Below are 17,818 nucleotides of genomic sequence, written 5' to 3'. Positions count from 1 at the left end.
CACGCACACACACACACACACACACGGTGTTGTTGCTGTAAAAAAAAACTGCCCCAATGAGTCTTTCCTGTTGAAGCAGCTCGCAGCCAAAAATAAACATATAAAAAAGTCACACTTGTAGAAGTGCAGAGGAGCTGAGGGGAAACTGTTATATACCTGGTAGTATCTGCACAGAGACACATGATACTGAATGGAGCAAGGAAACCAGTCTTCATTTAGACATAGATCACAAAACATGACTTAGGCTACTTTGTAGTTTAGTGTGAAGAAAAGAGCAGCAAAGGTAAAACAGGTCCTGATATCAAGTACCGGTAGCTGATTATTGAGACAGAAGATGGAGATGACTGACTGCCTTCACATCGATGAAGATCACACACAGGATGCTGGGGACATGTCCCCCCCCTCCCCCCCCCCCCCCCCCCGTCACAAAGCATAATTTGTTAAAAATGTTCTAAAAATAGCTTGTGCCACTAAATGTTAAAGGGACAGTTTGGATTTTTTTTGACATGGGTGTTACATCAGACAACAGAGGGGGGCGTGTCTAGGACAGAGACAGAGGTGATGCAATGGAAAAACACTGACACCAAAGCAAGGCCGTAACAGAGGAGTTGTATGAGGTACTTATGGCTCATTTCCACCACATTTTACAGCCCTGCACAGCTCGTCACCACTCGGCTCTACTTGTTTCGACCCGATGGATGTTTTGCTTCCACCGCTGCTCTATCTCCCCCGCCCACAACTGGTCATCATAGCGACCACATATCTGCCCTCTGCCCATAACCGAAGTAGGCTATAACATATAACGTTAAAATTAAATCCATACACAGAACTTTCAAACTGTTTATGAAATACTGGTGCCTCTAAATGACCTACCCATGGGCAAATGTGACAATCGGCCAGGAGAATGGATATCACTTTGTTGTTACTCAAACTCACATGCATGCGCTGCGCGAGGGACAGGGGTTGCGCTACAGAGTGAAGCCTCTACCCAGGCGGCCTCTCACCAGGCAAGACCGCGGCTTCACTTACCCCCGCCTGCGGCCTAGCGCAGCCGACGCTGCACACAACTACAGGAGCTTCCTGAGCAGCGGACTTTTTCTCTCTCAAAACAATTGAAAACCACCACCATGTTAAAGCTGAGTAAGGAGATCGATTTTATTTCACCAGAGGCGAAGGCAGCAACACAAAAGACTGATGGAAATAACATAACAGAAGAGAAGGTAAGCCCCACTAAACTGGTATGCATTGACTGTCAGTAGATAGAGTAAACACGATTCTGCCTGACCAATCAGTCGTCTGCAGTGTTTTCACGTCACCATATGAACCCGGGTTCACAGCGCTAGAACCTCAACAGAGCAGGGACCAAAAGCAGCACGACTCAACCCCGACTCAACCCGGGCTGTCCACGTTTTTGATCGGTGGAAAGAGACAAAAAAGTGAGACGAGCTGGGCGGGGCCGCGCTGATACCAGCGGTGGAAATGGGCCAATAGTTAACTACTTTTTTGGCATGATGGCCTAGACCAGACCTGGGCAACTGGCGGCCCGCGGGCCACTTTTTTTTTTACAGTGCACCTGAACGCAACATGCAAGATACCCACTGAATAAGTGTCCAAATGTTCATATCATTCTGGCCAATACTCCACTTCTGTTATAACAAGTAAAAATGTAAATAATTAACTTGTTGGTTTTGGATTTATTTAGCTTCAAGAGTGCATTTTTGTTCGTGTGACCCTCAACACAGGCTTTGAGAATCCCGGGCCACTTACTGATACTTACGCTTAAATTAATTTAATTTATTCTGGTTTATTTCAAGAAAAACATTTTGGCTAGTGGAAATTCTAATTAGCTGGTAACTTTAAAATCTAGCAGCCATATTTGTAGGTGGTCAAAAAAGTTAACTTCAAGCCTTGCAGGGAGAGCAAGTGGTGACATAGAAGTGAGTGAGAAAAGGATCAAATATTGGTGTTTAAGACTGAATAATGACATCACAACTGTTAATTTAAAATGAGTTATTCCTCTAAACCAGACTTCAAATGCCCCAATTCTTTTTCGCACCGGCGCCGTTTGGCCCCCAGCCCTCAGCAAAATCTGGCCCTCTGGTAGCGAGGACATTTTTTTGTGGTCCTCTCTATCATCAAAGTTCCTGGGTTACGGCATGACAATATTTGTTCGGCCCCCGGCAACAATCTGGGTTTCTCATGGGGGTCCGGGCGCTGACGCGAGATTTGGACAGGATAAGCGAGGGGGTGGTGGAAGGGAGAAATATCAGCAGTAAGACACAGACAGAAGCATCGCGGCAAAAACCCATTCAAAAATCCCATAGACAGAAACAGTGAAGAACCAGGAAGTCTGGGACTTCCGCATTCCGACTACAAAAATACGTCATCCCTGGGGCTCTCTATTGAGACAGTCCGCATGTCTGGGAACGCCCACAATAGACGCTGGTTAGCTGGCTCAGCCTGGCTTGGGGCGTGGTCAGCGTGGGGTAAAAACCCCCGTTCTATCCATTCAGCAAAGTTAGAATTTAGCTGATAGCCCAGCCCAGGGAGACACGATCAGTGATTTAACCACCGCAGTAAACGCACATCTGAGCAGACGTCTTGTGTTCTGCTCTAGAATCCCCAAACATGTAGTTTAGAGCTGCAGCACCGATTTTTGGTGAGTCAGCCCATGAGATATCGGCGGTTTTACCCCTCGCACGCCAGCCGTTTAACATTTTGTGGGCGTTCCCAGACATGCGGACTGTCTCTATAGGTGTATTGACAATAAGGAGGTTTCTAAACAATTTCCAGAACAGAAGTGCTCGCCACCCAATCGCCAAAAAAACTAAATTCTCACAGAAATCTCCAAATGTCAAAAAGTTTTTGATCGCAAATCACAGCATGAATTTTTCTAATGGTATCCCTCAAGGTCTTGGTGTCTCAATGTGGTATTTTGGAGGGCTATCAGTCAGCCTGCACCATAGTTTATTACAGTACAACAGTTACCATGGTTAAAATACATGACATTGGAATTGACCCCCCTCCCCCCTTTTTTATTTCAATATTTTTGATATTTTAATGATATATTGACTGCCAAACTGGAAATGCCCCCGATTTTCATTTCAGAAATCTGGTCACCTTATCTCTTTACCCACATTGGATCGGTTTGCAAGAAAAGTTGAACAGTGGTAGGGGCAGCAGCTGGCCTCATCTTGTATATATCCCTCTTACAGAACTCACCGTATTTAACACACAAGCAAAACAATCCTTATTTGTTTTGTGTTTTTGCTTTTATTTTATTCTGTTTTATATGGTTCGTTTTTAACGTTTTGGTACTGTTTTAATTTTTCTCTTGAACTTTTGTTTTAATAGTAAAGGCCTAACCAGGGACAGGGGTTGCAAATTAGCCTCGGCTAGAAACCTGTATGCATGACATCTGTTTTGTAGGTCATATGAAATAATGTTCAATGCATTGTCCCTGCTCAATAAACGAATAAATAAATTACGTGTTTTTGTCCCATTCAAGATGAAACCGTCTCACTGTTTTAGCTAGTATTACTCACAATACACAAAGAAAGCAATTATGGAGCCATACAAACTGGTGAGACTGCACCAGTCTGTCAATCCTTGCCCTACACTGCCCCCATGTGGACATGCAGAAGATAACATGTTTTTAGTTTATGGAGATTCAGATACAGGAAGCATAGTCAATCCTTTACGAAGATATGTGACAACTGTGGTATAAACACAGTACTTAGTACATATTAGTAGAACAGGCTTTTATTTACACAACAATCACAATTTAATTAGAATATTTCACAATGTTATGTTCTTATGTAGCAAAAATATTTGTTGTTTCAGTTGCGTCCGGTCGAGCCAAAACCCCCGGCGCCGCGCTCTGTCTCATCCAGCGTCTGAAAGAAACAGCCATGGATTTGTTGAATAAATTATTGGAAAATAAATTATTGGAACGACTATAATGATGAGACAGAAAAATAAGAACCCAAATGTAGTGTTGAGGTGAGATGTTTCTAACGACGACTGCGAAATATGTTTGTGTGTATGTATGTGTGTGTGTGTGTGTGTATGTGTGTGTGTGTAACATTGACCTCTAGCTCCACTAGATCTGGGTAGCAGATCCTCTCACACACCAGCTGAGCCACTCGGTCACCCTTCTTCACTGGCAGACAAGAAGCAACAGGTGGAGAGAAGACAACACTATGTTAATAACAGACTGCAAATTGTTTTCCAGACATTTGCATGACAGAAGTTGATATCTTGGACCAAAACAAAGAATAAAAACCTTCTCAGGATACACAGCCATAGGAAAGGCGTGCAAGATACATTTCTCTAATATTGGAAATGAACCTGATATGACGCATTTGGAAAACGTGTTGTTGTTTTGTTGTGTAACTGATGGAATAAAGATGGATCAATCTATCGAGCAAAGTTTTTGGATGAGTGTGCGGTCCTTTCCTATGGATGTATGTACCCCGAGAAGGTTTTATTCTTTAGGTTTAGAGGTTTTTCTTGCTACGGCCAGCACCTCCCACTCTGGATGTGCAGAAGTGCTGAAATTAGATCTTTTGGACAGAAAAAAAAAAAAAAAAATGCGTTTTTAAATTCTCAACTCACCTCAACTATGAAGTGCAGATAGTCATATTTTATTCTTTCATATTTTATTTTAAGAATTCTTAAAAGTCATGTGTGCTCCCCTTTCAGGAAGTCAATGGATGTGGACAGGATATGGCAATGAAGTGGGCAATTTTAGTATGTGTGGTCAATAAATCCAAAAGTGCAGTGACTTCAATAAGTATTCAATCTGTACACACTTGACCCCCATTTTTTCTTTATTCTTTTGATAGTTGACACTGACAGCAGAGAGCCACCAGAGGGATTCAGCGTATTTCTACAAAACATCTGCAGATGATGCTTTTATTCTGAGGCAGTATGAAAATGAAGTAATGGCTAAAATCATTACAAGTAAAAGTTGTTTCTCCCAAATAAACTATGGGGGAAATATTACATACATGTACATGTGAGGAGAATATTACATACATGTACATGTGAGGAGAATATTACATACATGCGAGGTCAGTGTAGGGAATTTTGAAAATATTTTGGGGGGAAATTTTGCCCCCACGGTTTAAAAAAGTGGGGCATTTACAAAATTTTGGGGGCACTTAAAAAGTAATTACTGCATAACATTGCTAATGCGTAGTGTAGGCAACAGCACATTGTGTGTGTTTTCTTCATCTTCTTCTGGCAACCAGCTTGCAGGTTTTGAGTGTGTGTTAGAGATGGAAATAAAATTAATTGAATGAAAATAAAATGATAGAAATCATGGGGGGGGGGGGGGGGGGGATTTTTGCCCCTGGATCGTGGTTTTTAGGGGCATTCTGAGATTTCCTGGGGGCATTTTTGCCCTCGCCCCTGGCTAAATCCCTACACTGTGTGAGGAAAAGCTTCTGTCACTGTAGCCCCATAACGTGATGCTGCTACTGTACTCCGATATTCTCGTACAGCAGTCGGCGTCACACAGCGTTCTAATCCTCAATTGGTGGAAAACGCTGTTAAAAAACCGGGCGGTTAAAAATGATACTGCTTGCGTGAAACAACCGTTTAGAATATTGAGGACAGGAGAAGCTTCCTAGTGCCGACAGGAACCTTGGGAGTTTGAGTATTTCATGACATGTTTTGCTTCCCAGGTGCGCTGGATTTGCGTTGATCGCTGATTGAGCCGCCGTCTCGTGTGACTACATGTGTTGTTTGCTCGCTGCGTGCAAGCGGTGCACCATGATAGTGAGATCAAACACACCCTGCTGTAAATTCAGCGCAGGCTGTGGAAAGACTGCTTCTAAACGGTTGTTTCACGCAGCAGTATCATTTTTAACTGCCCCGGCTAAATTACTGGCTTCACTAGGGTTACTATCATATCTTCGGATCTGCAATCGGAGGTCGGGTACGGGTAGGAGAGCTTTTTTAACAGCGTTTTCCACCTATTGAGGATTAGAACGCTGTGTGATGCTGACTGCTGTACGAGAATATCGGAGTACAGTAGCAGCATCACGTTATGGGGCTACTGTCACTGATGCTAAAGCTCACCTTCAAAGGCCTCCTTGTTGAAGTTGAACAGCACAACTCCTACATTCCCTCTGTAGTCCTCATCTACAACTCCAGCTGAGGGCAAACAATTCAATCAGGATAATCGTGGTTAAACAACATCAAATAAAACATTAAAGGGCATGGTGCAGGTTGGAGACCACATTGCATTAATATGTGGAAGGGATATATAGCAATGGGATTTGGGGGAAAAACACTTTTTTCAATCACACATAGCTGCGTTTGGACTAGTTTTTGTAACCAGCACTGGTCCATTTCATGGAACTACCTTTTGTGATGTCACAGGGATGCAAAATAGTCACCTTAACTCATTCTCTGCCAAAGACGTACTCTGACGTACTTTCATGTTTTGGCTGTTTACATTACATCAGACACTTTCCCAGCCTGTGACATTGTTTCAGGTCAAACTGATAAAAGGAACCCGCTAGTTTAGTATTTATGGGTGGAGCCTGTGGTCGAAACAGAGTCCGACCCAGAGTTCTCGGATGGCGACGATGGCGAGGAAGACGCCGTCGTTTTTGTTGTTGCTCCACGACGGAGCGCCAGGGCGAAGAAGGCTCCCCTTCACAGCGTTCTGATCCGTCTGACACAGATGAATCGGAGGAGGAGAAATGGGTGCCACTTGGAGAGAGCGATGACGATGGTAAAAAGTAGCCTATTTTTTGTATCGCGTTTGAGATTAAATGATCACACACACAACATTCGAGTATAATTGTCACGCATTGTTTATAACTTATGCCGCCGGCATGACTCGCTTCACGTTTCCTCTTGCCAGCTCTCCCTCTCAAGGGAGAGCTCTGTCACACTCAAGGGAGGGGGAATCACATGGATACGTCAAACGCGTCAAACCGCGTCACACACCCGTCCCCAGCAACCAAGGCGAAACATGTGTCACATAAACATTTCAAAGTTTACAGCACTAACGTAGCTATTGTGTGATCTTCTGTGCTAACGTTAGTTATGAGAGGTAACGTGACAGCAGGTAACGTTACAGCACTCGTTATTCCTGTGTGTGTGTGTGTGTGAGAGAGAGAGTGTGTGAGTGTGACCACATTCGTTCCATTTGTTTATGCTTTTATCAAGCTAAGCTAAAAATCCACATGGCAACTGTAAAAGTAAATTATTTATTTGATTTTGTGCACATATTTATCATACTTTGATAAATACTGCGGCCAAGCCTCATCTGTCAAGAAACCCCAGGGGCCAGACTCTCTCTCTCTCTCTCTCTGTAGCCGCTCACTGGGCGGGATGGACCGACACAGCTCCCTCAAATACATTCTCTTATTTTTTATTTTTTATTTATTTATTTGGGAAAACAAATACTGTATAATGTGTCTGATGTGTCACTGAGGCAAAAAATAAAAGGCTCAAAAGAGAGTTCTGCTTGAAACGGTGTCCTTCACTAAAAACCTCTTTTTCTCCTATTTCTGTTCCAAGGAGGGCATTTTTTAGTGAAAACAAGCTAACTTCCACTGCTTGTAACTAAACAAGGAAACATGGTCGAGTTTCAGTTTTTTACAAGGGGTAAGAAGAGAGTCTCTGCTTTATTGTGAGATATGTTGTGTAATTTTATTCCTAGCACAGAATATTCTGTGGGTCCTGGAAGATCAGGAAATATGCTCAAAATCCTGGCACTGGGAGCACACAGACCGAAATGACCCTGGCAGAGAATGAGTTAAGGTGAAAATTTTCAGCCCAAAATATGAGGATTTCTGAGTGGTTTTATGTCTGCCCTGGTATCTGTCACCTTTTTTCACTCTCCATGACTTTGCATCCCTGTGTGTGTCAGCCCCAGCAGAACATTCTCCTCTTGTGATGTCACTCCTGTTGTTATGTCACACGCCCATTTATAAAATGCCACCTTTTCCTCCATATTTATACCCTGGGGGCCTGTGGGGGGGGGGGGGGGGGTCTTTGTCTTTTTGGAGTGTTTTCACTGTAATCATGAGCCCAAAATGTCAATTCAGATTTTTTTTTAACCTGCACCATGCTCTTTAAGTCTTTACATTAACTCAAAGTTGAGTACGGTACACAACAAACTCACCACCGACATCGATGAAGTGTTTTACTGCCAGTCCAGATCTCGGTGCTGAGAGGGAAAAACGACAACAATTAAATTAAATTAAATATAATACTTGTATCTGCCTGCTGAACACAACTCACACTCACAGCCCACAGACAAACTGCACGAAGAATGTGGACTTGTTCACTCACCCACTCTGCCATAGCAACCAGATGGAACTGCTATCTGGATGTCTGTCTTCACAACGGCCTTGTCCATGGGACCAATGGAGTAATCATAGGCGCTGTCAGAATTCAGAAAATTATAATGTCCTTTAGTTTAAAAATCAGCACTGGATGAAAGGAATCATCACACCAACGTTACAACAACTCATGTGAACATCCTAAAATGGAGCAAGTGGGCAATGTTTGTTTGTTTGTCTGTGTGTTTCAATTTTTGGTAGTAATCGAGCGAGATCGAGATGCCTAGTAGTGATATTTTTAACACTCACTGCATAGGCTAACATTTGATTAAAAAACAAATTGCATAACGTTAGATCAAAACTAATGCTACCTTCTTGCGCATGCATGTAGAAATGAGCAACACATGTCAAGCATAACCAACCTGTACAGGTCGTAGCCTGCAGCTTTGGCTGACCCTCTGGTAGGCGTTGTGGCGTGCTCGGAAAGTTTAGCAAATTTGAGGACAGGTTTGAAATCTTCATGGGACTTTTCAGCCCTCGCCCTCTTCGGCGGAGAGACAGCAGAAGCATCTGTAACCTCTAGGGAAGGCATGTTGGCAAAGTGTGGTCAGTCAGAAGAACCGTACGCGGACCCTAAACGAGTAGGTTAATACTACCTATTTTAGTTACAAGAAAGGCCTTTAACGTTATGCTGATAATTTCAGCTTTCAGAATTGCACTCTCTTTGTTGTTGGTGGCTTGGCGCGCTCCTGTGGTGGTGTGTCCTGTCCTGCGGAAGTGAATTACCCGCGCTGGAGAGTTGCTCCTCCCACGTTACTTTAATCTAAAACGCGCGACTTGGAGGTTTGATCATATTGTTTCTAAAGTTTATTATATATGTGTATATGAGAATATAATGTGATGTGTATTATCCCCCATTGGGGGATAATACACATCTTTGGGGGACCCCCAAAGAACAATGAATTAAATAAGTCGCAAAGGACATATGCTGTGTAACTATGGCAACACTTCCGCCGTCGTGACCACGCTGCGCTTTGTGTATATACTGCCAGTTCTCGCGAGAAGGAATTTTACAAACAAGTCTAGTCTTCTGCTAAGCTTTGCAGACTGAGAGCACGAGAAAATAATCGAATAACGTTACTGTTTCGTCTCACTCCGATTGTTACAAAAGTCACGCTTGTGTTGCTTATCCGTCCAATACATGACAGGTAACGTTAAATCAGTGTTATATAACCAAGTGTATATATAATGCTAGGCTGGCTAACAAAGCTAGCATATTCCTATAGTCTCTTGCCTTTGGCTTGGGTGAGCATCAGAATGTGAAATTTCCTTCCTAAGAAACGTTGAGCAGCAACACAAACCGAAGAGCACGGTAAATGTAGACCCCGTAGCCTGTGCAACATACGTGTCTTTATTTCTTGCTAACAAATACACTGCTGATGCCATTCAGCTTCTTCTTCTTTAGTGTTTAATGGCGGTTGACATCCAAATATTGTTGCATTACCGCCATCTACTGGATTGTATTATCTTCTCAGTAGGCTCTGTCTGTCCCTGTCCCACTGTGACATCATCCATGATGTCATAAATCCCACTGTGACATCATCCATGATGTCATAAATTCCACTGTGACATCATCAGTGATGTCATAAATCCTACTGTGACATCTATCCCCAGCATAAAATCCCACTGTGACATAATCAGTGATGTCATAACTCCCTGATCCCACTGTGATTTGTGTCATAGTTCTGTGGAGCCCAACATGAGCCTGACCAAGCCCCTTCACACCGAGGGCCCCTGGGCACCTGTCCAGGTTGCCCTATGGTAGATCCGGCCATGCCCTACTGTACTCCGTATATTATATAATAGCTAATAATAATAATAGCTTCCTAGTAGTGCCGACAGGAACCTTGGGAGTTTGAGTATTTCATGACATGTTTTGCTTCCCAGGTGCGCTGGCTTTGCGTTGATCACTGACTGAGCCGCCACCTCCTGCATGTGTTTGCTCGCAGCGTGCAAGCAGTGCACCATGATAGTGAGATCAAACACACCCTGTTGTAAATTCAGTACAGGCTGTGGAAACACTGCTTCTAAACGGTTGTTTCACGCAGCAGTATCATTTTAACAGCCCCGGCTAAATTACTGGCTTCCGTAGTAGGACTATCATATCTTCAGATCTGCAATCGGACGTGGGAGACGGGTAGGAGTGTTTTGAACAGCCTTTCCCCCTTATTGCCTATGAGAAGGCTATGTGACCCTGACTGCTGCACGAGTATATTATAATATACAGAGTACAGTAGTAGGGTCACTTATGGGGCTAGTATAGATGCAGTTGATAGTGGACTAAACTTTAAAACCAGGTGATTACATTTCAGATTATACTGCAATTCATTCTAACAGGAGCTACACATTAGGCCACTACCTGCACTGCCTCCTGGTGGCAAGATCTTTCAGGGTGAACATCAATAATAGGTTTATGCTTCTTAAAGGCAATCATATTTTTCTTTCACTCATTTAGATTTGCCAGCTACCGTCATCTGGAGGAGTTCTGGAAACGGATTGAACCTGCAATGAAGAGAATGGTGCCTGCTGGCACACAGGCATCCACTTTCAGCACAACAGCAGCTCCTGACCAGGACCCTGCTGACCCACCTCCTCTCCTGACCAGGCCCCTGCTGACCCACCTCCTCTCCTGACCAGGCCCCTACTGACCCACCTCCTCTCCTGACCAGGCTCCTGCTGACCCACCTCCTCTCCTGACCAGGCCCCTGCTGATCCACCTCCTCTCCTGACCAGGCCCCTGCTGACCCACCTCCTCTCCTGACCAGGCCCCTGCTGACCCACCTCCTCTCCTGACCAGGCCCCTGCTGCTCCACCTCCTCTCCTGACCAGGCTCCTGCTGACCCACCTCCTCTGACCAGGCCCCTGCTGACCCACCTCCTCTCCTGACCAGGCCCCTGCTGACCCACCTCCTCTCCTGACCAGGCTCCTGCTGACCCACCTCCTCTGACCAGGCCCCTGCTGACCCACCTCCTCTCCTGACCAGGCTCCTGCTGACCCACCTCCTCTGACCAGGCCCCTGCTGCTCCACCTCCTCTCCTGACCAGGCCCCTGCTGATCCACCTCCTCTCCTGACCAGGCTCCTGCTGACCCACCTCCTCTGACCAGGCCCCTGCTGATCCACCTCTCCTGACCAGACCCCTGCTGATCCACCTCCTCGACTGGTAGGCATAGTTCTGAATCATAACTACATCATTTTGTTTTTACAAGCAGCTTGATGATAAAGCAGCACCCAAGAGAACACTGCTGTCTGTGCTAATTCAATCCAATTAAAAGCACATACAGTGGTGCAGCCCCACTGTACATATATTTATGCTGACCAGGCAATGATTATCATTAACACTAAAGCCTAATTTATGCTTTGTCTGCCGACACTTTTGAAATGGTCGCCGACAGAAATGAGGACTTGAGTCGACACTTTCAAGTGTCGGCGAGCAGCAGTGTCTGCTACCTGGTGAAATGTCTAGTGTCGCTGACTACGTCACGATGTGTCGCGCAAGTCTGATTGGCTATATAGACGGCACGCGCTTGACTTCCTTGTTTTGGTTTTTCACTCGATTGAAATGAATGAACGTGTCCCCGCTATTTTTATCAGCCTGTCCTTGATGTATGACTTTGTGAAAATCACAAAGAACGAGAGAGGAGGTGAGTTGTGTGTCGTTTATATGCGGCTGCAGCCAAGTACGTTACATCTTGCCTCTGAGGTGTTTTCACCTTCCTCTTGTCTTGGCTGTCTGCTTATAGCGTTCGAGTGTCACGTGACCATTGAACCGAGGCGAACATTCACTGAAGTATAAATACAACACCATGAGCGACACTTTCTTTTTCGTCTGCGACCATGTGCTGAGCGACACTTTCTAATAAGTATACGTTCTGACTTGTCTCCCCCCCCCCCCCTCTCATCTCCCACCACCAGAGCCGGTGCCTCCCATTGGTGGATGAGCTGTTCCTGTTCTTGCTGTATCTGTCACTGGCTCTGAAGGAGAAACATCTGGCTGATCGCTTCAACATCCATCGGTCCACAGTCAGCAGGATCATCAGGTCCACAGTCAGCAGGATCATCAGGTCCACAGTCAGCAGGATCATCAGGTCCACAGTCTGCAGGATCATCAGGTCCACAGTCTGCAGGATCATCAGGTCCACAGTCAGCAGGATCATCAGGACTTGGGTAAATCTTTTGTACACCTTATTGGGCGCTGTGGGGATATGGATGTCTCTCCTGAGACAATTAGAGCCAAGATGCCGAGTGTGTTCGGCGAGTCCTCTGACACCCAAGTCCTCTGACACCCAAGTCCTCTGACACCCAAGTCCCTGTTGACTGTGCAGAGATGAGATGTGAGATGCCTTCATCATCTGTACTCTTACAGAGTGAGATGTTTTCACAGTATAAATCCCACACGACCCTGAAAGGACTGATAGGCGTGTCACCGCACGGTGCCCGCTGCGTTTATTCCCTCGTTGTATTCCGGCTCTGTCAGTGACGAGGAATTATTCAGGGAATCTGGCATTATCCCTCTTTTGGATAAAGATATGGCTGTAATGGTAGACGAGGGATTCAAAATCGACGACCTGCTGCTGCCCTGCAAAGTTTACAGAGCACCTTTTCTAATTAGTGGTCCAGACTAACTTCTAACTGTTCAGTGGAATTCAAATGGTTTACCTGCCCTCCACTGAAATGAATCAGTATTCAAATTTCACATTCAGTGACGGTATTATCATATACAATTGAATTTCTATATCTTGTCCTTTACTTAGGCTACTGTCTACCCCATTGTTAGATCAGCACTGTCTTGCCTTTGACTTCTTGCCCTGCTGCATTGATAAGAAATTATTTTAATCTTTTGATGCAAGAAGGCATGATACTTTCCACATTTCACCTCTTCTTACACACCACCACAGCATGCCTACATCTACTCATAGTTTGTCAGTTGAATATGGCCTTACCCTAAAATGATCAGATATTCCTGTAAATCTACATCAAGATAATGGCATCTCCATTTTTTCTTTCCCTAATGTTTATGTAGAGGTCTTCTACTTCCTGAAACACTTGCGATTTCCCGAACCTGACGATATTGATTGGCCGGTCCTCCAGTACAGGCCAAAAACATTTCTGTCTGGCTTTAGCACTTCCAATTATCTAATGAATGATGACAACAAAAGTAAGAACAACTCACAATTTTATTCATTCTTCATATCAGGAAATTGCAATAATACATTCGATTAGGAAGAAGGACAGCGAGCCAAACCAACCGTACCAAAATATACAGAAGAATCAGGTCTACAGTCTCTTGTTTCAATTTTCTCTAAACAAATAACGGGCATGATGTGGAAGTAAAACAAGATTTAAAATATTCAAACAGTCTGGTGTGGAATAGATAAACAGCTTTATATTACAGCAATATATTTTACACACTCAATGAATATTAAAGCATAAAAAAAAAATCAATCCTTCACTACCACCAACAAACAATAATATTATTGGGTGATGCGGGTGTTTGTGTTGCAAAAGAAAAAAGAGCCACTGGTGAATTCAAACTTCATCTATTGACTTTAACTTATTGTACAGTTCCAGCAGTGGGCAGCAGTGGGCAGCAGTGGGCATTGCAGTGTAACTGTGACCCATTGGAGGCAGTATTGTATCTCTGCCTGTCTGTGCTTTGTTCATTGGACTGAGTTATGGCACTAAATGCACATTCCGGCGGTCTTCTGGCAGAAAACTGGAAACATTCATGTGTTCAGTGTCCAAAATGTGTTTTCTATATTCAGATAGAGCCTTATTTCTCACTCAAGAGTGTTCATAGTTCATGGCAGTAGTTGAATATTTACATTGGGATAGCCGTATGGTTTCACCCTAAAAAGGTGAACTTGTTTGCAAGCTGGCAGCCTCTCCACATAATAAAAGTAGGTTAATTCTTTACCAGACCACAACTCTTCGCAACCTTTTAAAATATAGTACTCAAGCAGATAGTTAACACAAGGTATGCTGTGACTGAAAATATCGATTTTTTTTATCTTCCCTTTGTCACGTAAGCCTGCACATTTCTAGTGCTGTTTTTTGGTCATGTTATTATGCATTTCCAAATGGAATAGTTCAAAAAAGAGGGACACATAAAATGATATACTGTATATTCCAGTGCAACTGGAGAATTTGTTTTTCAAAGGAACTTCAAATGAGGTGCATGAATAACCCCTCAACAAGAGGGAGACTGAATGGTGTCATCCAAGGTTCTGCACAGTCCATCGTTATGATCCAACCATTCGTGTCCTTTCTAGTAAGGTCAGTGGCGTGTGTCTCTGCCGTTCAGCCAGGGGGCGCTCAGGAGTAGAAGGTCAGAACACTTTTGTGGTTTCCTCTGATGAGCAGGGTGGGTGGAAGGTTCCTGGTCAGGACGTCCAGCCAGGCCATGTAGAGGTGATCAGAGACCGACTCCTTACGGGCGATGGGCATGCTCCTGCGGAGGGTGACGGGATACAGAGAATATTATGCAATAATAATAATAATAATAATAATAATAATAATAATAATAATAATAATAATAATACAGGACATGCTAATACATCTGTAAAACAAAGAGACCTGTACTTACACAATGATTAGATTGGCAGATCTAGAGTTTTCCTGAAGCAGCTCATTCAGTCGCACCTGCAGGTTGGTCTGTAAAGCAGAAGTCATTGTATCAACAACTGGATGCTTCACAATCAATGAATCCCACCCTGATTATGGTGTTAAACCACACATGGGCAAAATACGGCCCGCGGTGGATTTATTTATTTATTATAAATTTTTTTTTGTTTAAACAGTGCACCTGAACGCAACATGCAAGATACCCGCTGAATAAGTGTCCAAATGTTTATGTCATTCTGGCCAATACTCAAAGAAAAACAAAACAACCCCCGAAAAATCAGTAAAAGGCAGAATTATGTTAATAAATCTCATCTGCTACAGCCATTGGATTTGTATCACTATTATATCAGGAGATTAACAAGAAATTACCAATCACAACGGTGGAGAGGGTTAAAAATAGGGAGACTCCCGTGAAAATCATGAGTGTTGGCAGGTATGATCTCCAATGTGTGGCCCTTTGCTTACTTGATGTAAGTCAGTATGGCCCTCAGGAAAAAAATGTTGCCCACCCCTGTGTTAAACCCTCAAACAAACTAACATGTAATCAGCTGTAACATCTGGTAATCCTTTACTTAGATAGCACAATTTTGATGCTTAGCTAGCAGGTGTCAAATTGTCACTATCTTATCTGGTGAATCTTTCTACAGACTATGTAACTGTAACCCAGGCCTTAGCCAAACCCTAAACTTATCTTTTTTTTTTAAACTAACCCTAACCTCAGCATATTAATACTAACCACACCCCCTAAGATTAAACCTAGCCCAGATACTCAAATATCTATAAACTACTTTTCCACACAATTGTGATGATCTCTTGAAGCTCAGTCATTTAATCTTTATTGAGTGACACATTGATAGGAAGCTGAGTATCAACATTGGACAATCCAAATAAAGTATTTGACCTAAATGACCTAAACTAAAGTCTTAACTGAGGGTTGGTTGGTGGTTTTACCTTCTCGTCGAAGGTGTCCAGCTCTTCGTCAGTGATTTTCCAGGGATACTCCCTCTTCATGGCCTCAGCCCGAGCGCTTTCTTTAGTGTCCTCATGCAGACGGAAGGGCTCTATCATGTCCTCAAACATCTTCCAGCTGGAGGAGAGCAGGTCAGAAGAACATGAGCTGACTGTGGGAAATACTCATTTGTTATCATGTTACATGCTGATCTGGCGTCCACCAGTCAATGTCGCACCTGAGCGAGATTAGCATAGTTACCTGTCAGCGCTGGGTTTGACATGGATGTCATCAATAACGTTGATGTCACTGCAGTTAATTCTGAATTTGACCAATAGAGACTTCATCCTGCAGGAAAGATATGTTCGTTTAATTGAGTTCGTTTAGTTTGACGTTGCAAATTATTTACAGCTCAATGTTAACAGCTCAAGTGTTTTTTTTGCGGAGCATGAATTTGATATCTGCTCATATATTTGATATCTGGTCTTTCGATTTTACTATGGCAATATATTGGCCCACTTTATCGTCCGTCTATTAAAGTTAGTAGAGTCGATCATAAAACGTTTATGCGTTGATTTGTTTTCGTACTCACTCCTGTTTGTCCAGGTCACTGCGCCCGGGCAGCCCTGCGATGAAGATCCTCAGTTTACAGTCCTTCCACTTCTTCCTGGTGGTGAGGATGTACGGCAGCAGCAGGGTCAGACCTGAGAGAGAGAAGCTGTTTGTTTGTTTGTTTCATCATAATTAGCGATGTTCATTTTGAAAAATTTCCATAATCGAAAATCGGGAAAATTAACGATCAATTATCGATTATTGATCATTAATAATATATATTTTTTTTCTTTTTTTTTTTTTACAAAATGAATGCTTATGGCAGAAAATACGAAAGACAACGTGTTCTCCTCAATGAACTCTTTATTTCAATGTGTCTCCTCTCCAACACTCTGCTGTCCCCGGCGCATGCCGGTGTGATTTCCCCATGTTTAAAACAGTTTTGTTGGCACAAAGGCCCGTGCCCAGCCAGAAAACTAGAGACTATATGAAGCTCCACCTCACGTTAGTCGGCTGTGCAATGGAGTGGGGTGAGGAGGAACGAATTCCACCCAAACCTAGTCCACAAATTTTTTTTTTTTTTTTTTAATAACAATAATCGATAAAAATTCCACATGATCGATTCAATTCCTTAACGATCAATTATCGATTTTCGATAATTGATGAACATCCCTAATCATAATATGAAACCAGATGAAACGTGTTGGTTTTATTCAAAAGGTTTTCTGCCTTTATTTGTTACTTCTGCCAACTTGCCAAGGATGTTCTGTTTTTTGCCGCTGTTAATTTGCTTGCCTGTCTGTCAACAGGATATCTTAAAAACCTCCGTATCTCAAAAATAGATTTTAATGAAAGCCGGTGGACCTACTGGCCTTGGGCCAAGGAACAATTGATTCAATTTTAGTGGCGACCTGGATCTGGGATGATGATCCTCCCCCCCATAACCATCAGAGATATAGACTTAAATCCAAACCGTGTTTTAAGGGTCAAGAAATCAATTTAACTTAAAAATGAAATGATAGGAAGGATGTCTTTAGGTGTCACAGCAACTAGTCGAATTGTTCAGCGTTGACGTTTGTGCGTGCTGTTCTCTTATGCTGATGTTTTTTCTATCATAACGAATGTTTGATTGAATCTGTCGGTTGTCTGTGTTAGTAACAGAGAGGAAGTGACGTGGTGTCTCTGTGTTGTATCTGTATTGTATTGTAAGTTGTAACGGAGATAGTCTGTCGAGCGAGACTGCGGGCACAGTCTCTATGCTGCGTGATACATGATAGTGTGACAGACTACGAGGGTGATCAAAACCCACCTCCATCGTCGAACAAC

General features: G+C 43.4%; 2 protein-coding genes across 2 annotated transcripts in view; both read right to left on the bottom strand.

The window, feature by feature from the left end:
- Positions 1-3,781: 3,781 nt before the first annotated feature.
- On the bottom strand, positions 3,782-9,060 carry dut (deoxyuridine triphosphatase). The gene is made up of 6 exons (XM_083652985.1): positions 8,732-9,060; positions 8,320-8,411; positions 8,150-8,194; positions 6,088-6,162; positions 4,092-4,162; positions 3,782-3,896 (listed from the first exon to the last, which is right to left on the bottom strand). The coding sequence occupies exons 1-6, from the start codon at positions 8,899-8,901 to the stop codon at positions 3,840-3,842; spliced, it is 510 nt and encodes a 169-aa protein (XP_083509111.1). The 5' UTR covers positions 8,902-9,060; the 3' UTR covers positions 3,782-3,839.
- A 5,622-nt stretch (positions 9,061-14,682) lies between these two features.
- slc12a1 (solute carrier family 12 member 1) overlaps positions 14,683-17,818 on the bottom strand; it is a gene marked incomplete at both ends in the record, with an annotated part of 28,720 nt that continues 25,584 nt past the window's right edge. Inside the window, 6 exons of the mRNA XM_083652555.1 lie at positions 14,683-14,818; positions 14,954-15,021; positions 15,943-16,078; positions 16,202-16,288; positions 16,533-16,644; positions 17,802-17,818. The exon at positions 17,802-17,818 is cut by the window's right edge and continues 112 nt beyond it. Coding sequence (XP_083508681.1) covers positions 14,683-14,818; positions 14,954-15,021; positions 15,943-16,078; positions 16,202-16,288; positions 16,533-16,644; positions 17,802-17,818 — 556 coding nt within the window. The remainder of the gene's footprint in view (positions 14,819-14,953; positions 15,022-15,942; positions 16,079-16,201; positions 16,289-16,532; positions 16,645-17,801) is intronic.

The sequence above is a fragment of the Poromitra crassiceps genome, assembly GCF_964638095.1.
Source record: "Poromitra crassiceps genome assembly, chromosome: 16".
NCBI classification, from domain to species: domain Eukaryota; kingdom Metazoa; phylum Chordata; class Actinopteri; order Beryciformes; family Melamphaidae; genus Poromitra; species Poromitra crassiceps.
This window is presented reverse-complemented; position numbering and strand designations above follow the sequence as displayed.